Source organism: Egretta garzetta, unplaced genomic scaffold (genome assembly GCF_000687185.1).
Source record: "Egretta garzetta isolate BGI_Z169 unplaced genomic scaffold, ASM68718v1 scaffold232, whole genome shotgun sequence".
Taxonomy (NCBI): Eukaryota; Metazoa; Chordata; class Aves; order Pelecaniformes; family Ardeidae; genus Egretta; species Egretta garzetta.
In genome coordinates this window covers 704,741-712,042 of record NW_009258959.1, presented here as the reverse complement: position 1 = coordinate 712,042, position 7,302 = coordinate 704,741, and the positions used below count along the sequence as shown (strand labels likewise).

The 7,302-nt window shown below is 59.2% G+C and overlaps 1 protein-coding gene across 1 annotated transcript in view; it reads right to left on the bottom strand.

The window, feature by feature from the left end:
- The window catches only part of ARHGEF17 (Rho guanine nucleotide exchange factor 17), a 46,717-nt gene that overhangs the window by 35,062 nt on the left and 4,353 nt on the right, over positions 1–7,302 (bottom strand). Inside the window, exon 4 of the mRNA XM_035890180.1 lies at positions 7,253–7,302. Coding sequence (XP_035746073.1) covers positions 7,253–7,302 — 50 coding nt within the window. The remainder of the gene's footprint in view (positions 1–7,252) is intronic.

The window sequence follows — 7,302 nt, the reverse complement described above, 5'->3', positions numbered from 1 at the left end:
GAAACTCTGTCCAGACCAAACCCCAGCGCTGCCCTGCTGCATCTTCCCTTCACGTGACGGCACCACCTTCTCCACCCTGAATTCAGCAGAAGGCCCTGCTGCAGCTCCGAAGCTGCGGGAACTGCCCCACCAGGACCTGCCTGCCCCAGATGGATGATGGAGCTCAGCACCAAAGTCACAGCAGGCAGAGACCTCGGCACATCACCTCTCTGGTCCCTCCCATCACACAAACTATCAGCATCTGCAGGAAACCTCCCGCATCGGAAATATCCCTGGGAAAGGATCTAAATCCCATAACCCTTGCAAGGGTGGACCAACGCCGCAGCAACAAAACCCGGGAAGCTTTGAGCCTCCATCCCAGCTGAGGTTGGCAGGAGGGTACCAACGGTGCCCGTATCTCAGAGCTGCCGACCTGCTGCTTCCCCTGCAAGAGCAGATTGGAAATGGAGGCCACCTCCTCCCAGAGGAAGCTTCGGAAGCGCGCACGTGTGCATGGAAAAGCCCAGGCACAAAGCCCCGCGTGCGCACGCAGGCAGGGTGCGGGCAGGCTGCCCAGAAATGCAGAGCAGCCTGTGGAACGCACGCATGGGGACGGTGCAGCCCCGCGCCATCTCTGTGCATCGCTGGGTGTGCGGCACTGGGAGCACGGGTGCCTCTCTGCACCCCTGCACACACAGCACCCCGGATTTATCCCTGCACCCCTGCATGTGCCCCCCAGCCCCTGGGACCTCCCTGTGCATCCTTGTGTGTGTGCAGACCAGCACCATGAGTCTCCCTGTGCACCCCTGCACATGCACACTGGCACAACTGGTCTCTTTATGCATCCTTGCACCAGCACCGGGGACCTCCCCGCGCACCCCTACACGTGCACCCCTGCAACAAGGACCTCCCCACGCACACCCGCACGTGCACCCCAGCACCAGGGATCTCCCTGTGCACCCCTGTGAGTGTGCAAACCAGCACCATGAGTCTCCCTATGCACCCCTGCACGTGCACGCTGGCATCAGAGATCTCCCTCTGGACCCCTGCACGGGCACCCCTGCACTGGGGATCTTCCCATGCACCCCTGCACGTGCACACCAGCACGACAGACCTTCCTGTACGGGGCTGCACATGATAGGAGCACCATGGACCTCCCTGTGCCCCCCTGCATGCACACTTGCACCAGCATCCCTGCACTCTGCACTCTGCATACACTCCCTGCACCAGGGATCTCCCCATGCACCCCTGCTTGTGCACCCCAGCACCAGGGATCTCCCCATGCACCCCTGCACATGCACCCCAGCACCAGGGATCTTCCCATGCACCCCTGCACACGCCCCCCAGCACCAGGGATCTCCCCATGCACCCCTGCTCATGCACCCCAGCACCAGGGATCTTCCCATGCACCCCTGCACGTGCACCCCAGCACCAGGGATCTTTCCATGCACCCCTGCTTGTGCACCCCAGCACCAGGGATCTCCCCATGCCCCCCTGCTTGTGCACCCCTAAACCAGGGATCTCGCCATGCACCCCTGCTTGTGCACTCCAGCACCAGGGATGTCCCTGCGCAGGGATGCATGGGTACACCAGTATTCAGGTTTCCCAATACAGGGACGCACAGGAACATGGTACAGCTTCTTGCACCTGCACCCTTGCACCAGCACCCTGGCACCAGCACCCTGGCACTCGGGACCTCCCTGTGCACCCCTGCACATGCACCCCAGCACCAAGGCCCTCTGTGTGCATCCCTGCATCAGAACCCCCACACCGAGGACCTTCCCAGGCACCCCAGCTCTGCAGACCTCCCCGTGCAGGGATGCACATGCACACCAGCATCAGGGATTTCCCTCTACAGGGATGCACATGGATCCAGAGACCTCCTCGTGCACCCCTGCATGTGCACCCCTGGACCAGGGACCTCTCCATGCACCCCTGCATGTGCACCCCTGGACCAGGGACCTCTCCATGCACCCCTGCATGTGCACCCCTGGACCAGGGACCTCTCCATGCACCCCTGCATGTGCACCCCTGGACCAGGGACCTCTCCATGCACCCCTGCATGTGCACCCCTGGACCAGGGACCTCTCCATGCACCCCTGCATGTGCACCCCTGGACCAGGGACCTCTCCATGCACCCCTGCATGTGCACCCCTGGACCAGGGACCTCTCCATGCACCCCTGCATGTGCACCCCTGGACCAGGGACCTCTCCATGCACCCCTGCATGTGCACCCCTGGACCAGGGACCTCTCCATACACCCCTGCATGTGCACCCCTGGACCAGGGGCCTCCCCGTGCACCCCTGTGTGTGCAGCACCTGCGCAGAGCCACGGGTCCCTCCGCAGGCTGGCAGCAGAGCTCACGCTGAGCCCATCCCAGCCTCCCACCCTTGCTGCCGCCCCGGCACCCTGCCAAGAGCCTGACCTTTGGGCCAGGCGGCTGCGGGCCAAGGCCAGCCCCCAGCACCGAGCTCAGCCCAGTGCTAACCCTCTCGTTCCGGGGCCGGATCCTGCCCCACAGCCACCATCATAGGGCACCCCCCACCCATGGGGTGCTACCTCGGGGTGTTTGGGCTCGAAAGATGCGTATCCCAGCTGATCCATCCCCTCCGTGGGAGTTTGCTGCTTAATTAATTAAGAGGCTTTTAATTAAAGTGGGAGCAGGCACCAGGGATAAGGGACAAGGAGCAAGGCGGGGGTTGGCTCTGGGTGACACAAGACACGTCCTCTGCATCACCCAAGGGCATTCAAAGCAAAAATGGGCAGAGTTAAGGCGATTTGGGCTGGTTCACCCCCCTGGGCCGTGTCACTTGGCCCCATGCCGGTGGTCCCAGCGCCCGTCCGTGCCGCTGATAGGCAGCAGCCCCTGTGGGTCCCCCCGATGCTGGCCAACTCCGTCCAACCTCCAACCTCCCTCTGAAGGGCAGCAGGGGCTGCCTCTGTGCCTCAGTTTCCCCCCACCCCAGTGTTTTCACTGAGCACGGCGGAGCCAGGGGCGCGAAAGCCGGGCAAACCATCGGCGCAGGGACTGGGAGAGCAAAGGCAACATTTACCCGTCCCCAAGTCCCCCCCCTGCAATGGCTTTGATTACAGATTTCCAGTAACAGCGAAAAATGAGAAAACTCCAAGCCGTGGCCCAAAACCTGGTTTCTAGGGAGATTTACAGAAAGGGAATGGAGGGATAAATTGGTCCAAAGATGCCAAACTTTGGCCAAGGAATATATGCGGATCCGGCCTTCAAGCTGTCCCCAACGCGAGGACGAGCTTCTGGAGGATGAGCCATGCTGGGGCGAGCTCGGTGGGAGGATGCTCAGGAGGGATGGTGGGGTTTTACGCAAGCGTCCCTGGGAACGTGACCCCGATGTTTCCCTCCGGGGATCCCTCTCCATCCCCAATGGCTTTTTCGGGGTGCGGCCACCCTGCTCGGGGAGCAGCAGGTGGGGAAGGCAGCAGCCGGGGCGCCGAGGGCCGCGTTCCCACGACTCCTCCGCTCCCGCGAGGTGCTATATTTAAATCAGTATTTTCCTGTTTAATCCGACTGCTGCTAAGTCAACAAACAGAGCATGGCAGCAAACATACCTAATTTTCCATCCCGTGCCGGATTTGGCCACGGGGAAAAGAAAGATGCAAGGGGTTGCCAGCCTGGCATCCCGCTCGTACCTTCACTGAGCAGCAAACGGACCCCAAATCCACCCCAAATGCGCCCTTGCTTGGTGCCGGGCTGCTGCACACGCGTGTGCATGGGTGTGCACGCATGTGCTGTCTGTCCCAGCCGCTCTTGGGATGCTGGAGGCAGAAAAACTTCTCTGTCTTGAGTTTTTGGGGTTTTTTTCTTGCTTTCCTGAAAGCATCCTTCCTTCCCGCAGCCCCCATGTTGTGCGCCGGAGCGGGACGTGCTGCTTATGGCTCCCCGGGAATTAAAAGTCTCGTGCCCAGCATTAGACACGGGGTGAAGGAGCTCTTCTGCACCAAGGACGCCTTGGCCGGCTCCAGCCCCACAGAGGATCGCTGGAAAGCGCCCAGGACAAACAGTCCTGCCGCCGAGGGGGAACAGCACGTTACCTCTCCCAGCCAGGACATGCCGGGCGGCCGAACCCAGCAAACAGCCGGCACGGTGGCGCTCACCTCCACCAAAGCCACCCCCAAACCATGGGGACTGGGAAAGTATCTTGGGGGAATGATGCTGCAGGGATGCTGGACCCCAGGAGAACATCTTGGGGGAACGACGCTGCGGGGATGCTGGACCCCAGGAGAATGTCCGGGGGGAACGACGCTACAGGGATGCTGGACCCCAGGAGAACTTCTTGGGGGAACGATGCTACAGGGGTGCTGGACCCCAGGAGAACATCCTGGGGGAACGATGCTACGGGGATGCTGGACCCCAGGAGAACTTCTTGGGGGAACGATGCTACAGGGGTGCTGGACCCCAGGAGAACTTCTTGGGGGAACGATGCTACAGGGGTGCTGGACCCCAGGAGAACATCTCGGGAGAACAATGTTACGGGGATGCTGGACCCCAAGAGAACATCTTCGGGGAATGATGCTACGGGGATGCTGGACCCCAGGAGAATATTCTGGGGGTGCATCGCTGCGCACTTGACAGACCCCGTAATTAATCCTTTCCCAGCATCGTCTGCTGGAGACGGACACCAGGACGGACAGACCATCACCGTGATGTGGGACGGGTGCTCCCAAATCCCCAAGCAACGATGACCGCTTCCCCAAGCAGATGATTGACCCTCTCCATTGAGTTAGGGAGGGGGAAAATAACTAAATAAATAAAAAATAAAGCTGATTTCTTCGCCGTCAGTCAGGGAGCATGTAAATCTCTGTTCCCAGCCAGCCGTCCCGGTGCCAAGTTATATCTGGTCCTCGATGCTCTCGCCTATAATTAAAGCAACTCCCTTGCAGGGCTCGGTTCCCCTCGGCACCCCCCCACCCCCCCAGCCCCAGCTGGTGCCATCTGAAATAAAACAAGCCAGCTCCACTATATAATAAATCAAACAGAGAAATAAAAATCCTGGTTTCAGTTACATTATGGCTGCAGCACAAAGAAATTCAAAGGCAGGAGAGAGATTTGCAGATACAGCTGCGGCGTTGCCCTTAAAAGGGAAAATTCGCACCCTCTTTGCCGAGGCTGGCGGGTTCAAGCAAGGTGAGGAGCAGCATCCCCGGGGTCCGGCCCCACGGGGTGGCCCATGTCCCCAGGGTGATGGTTGGCCAAACTGGGCTCCCAGTTGCCAGAGCCCAGTGCTGGAGTTGGTAAAAATCTACCCCAAAATGATCCCAAAGTGACCAGGTGGGTGCATGGGGGTACGGGGTCAGCAGAGCATCCCTGCTACCGGGGCCATCACGGGGCGGGCGCCGTCCTTGGGGCACCGCAGGGAGCCTCCTGAATACGAAATATCTCTCTATAAATTATTAATACAAACCATACGTTACCTAAACTTGAAATATTAATAATTCAGGAAGAGATCTTTCTTTATAAAGAAATGCTGCCAGGCGCATTGCCTCGCCTCGGGGACCTGCCGACGTCCCCGAGGTGCCGCCAGCCACAGCCCCAGGAGGTTCCTCATTACCCGGCTTAATTATAGCACTCGATGCTTCCGTAGCACTTTTCCCTCTGAGACCGGAGAGCACAAAACGCCTCGCTCCAAAGTGGTACATTGGGCAAAAATTCACCCCAAAAATGATTTCCAGGGATGTTTTACGCAGGAGCCAAGAGCTCCCCGTTCTCGGCCACCAGCGGCTGTTGTCTGGCAATGGGGACAACAGCCGGAGAAGGAGCTGGATGGGGGGCAGAGCCCCCCAGGAGAATATCTTGGAGGAATAATGCTGCAGGGATGCTGGATCCCAGGAGAACATCTTGGGGGAACGATGCTGTGGGGATGCCAGACCCCAGGAGAACATCCTGGGGGAACGATGCTGTGGGGATGCCAGACCCCAGGAGAACATCCTGGGGGAATGATGCTACGGGGATGCCAGACCCCAGGAGGATATCTTAGGGGGACGATGCTCCTGGGATACCCCATCCCAAGAGAACATCTTGGGGGAATGATCCTGCAGGGATGCTGGATCCCAGGGGAATATCTCAGAGTAATGATCCTGCAGGGATGCTGGAGCCCAAGATAATATCTTCAGGGAATAATGCTGTGGGGATGCTGGACCCCCAGGAGAATATCCTGGGGAAATGATGCTGCAGGGATCTGGATTTGGGGCGCGTGCAATGAAAACCACCCCTGCTCCAGGCGGCTCTGCCCCGGCCAGCAAGGGTTACACCGCCGGGCTCAGCCCCGGGGACTTCACGCTTGGCTGCCGGTGGCTGTTGGAAGGGAACGGTCCAGCCCGTCCTCTTAAATCGGCATGGAAGCAGGGCGAAGAGAGCCCTGCCAGCCCCGTTCCTGCAAGCTCTCGGCTCATCCCCCGCGGGAAGGGTATTTCTGGGCTTCGGCTGGAGCTATTAAAAGCCCCGTGGGTGACGGCGCTGCTGTGCTGCAGGAGGAGGTGGCGCTTCCAAGCGCTTCCAGGCACAAACGCCCAGAGCGATAGGAACCCAAGTCCATCTTCAAACAACAGCCGAGGGGCTGGCAATGCCAAAAACCCACCCCAGGAAAGACCCCAACGCATGCGGTGGCGCTTCGGGGCGAGCAAACCCCCTTTGCATCTCCCACGCAGCGTTCATTCTTCCACGGACAGGATGAAACTTTAACCATTGATAAAATACTCAGTGCATGCACAAGAATATATTTTCCCACGCCACCAGCATGGTCCCAGGCAGAGGGATGGTGATTTTTTGGGGGGGAAAATGCCGATTTGCTCAATAAGGGGTATGACATAGGGAATCCCAAGCAAAAGGACCGTTTGAGCCTGGCCCGCTAAGGAAAATGCCATTTTTGGGGCCGGCCAAGAGCACACCCGTTTACTGGGACTTCATATAGCATCGCAGGGGGGTGCTATCTATAAAGATAGCATATAATATTTATATCTATAAACCCACCTTCCACCAAAATTTGGTGCTATTTAATCTGAAAGCTGCTTCTTCCCACCCAAAAATCCCCTTTTTCTTGGGGAGGTCACTCTTACAAACAAGAGCTCACCCCCTTGGGACAGCCGGAAAAGGCTGGGAAGGCTCTTGGCCATCCGGCAGCGCATCCGCAGATGGGAATTTGTCCCCAAAGAGGGACATGCGAGGGACCCCCAAAGCCACCAAGGCTTTGGAGGGGTCCGGTACCCCCTGAAACGAAGGCGTTTTTAGGACAGATGGGCACTTACCACCTGCGGCTTGGTCCTGGGGCTGTGTTCGTCGGGCGGCCGCGGGCACC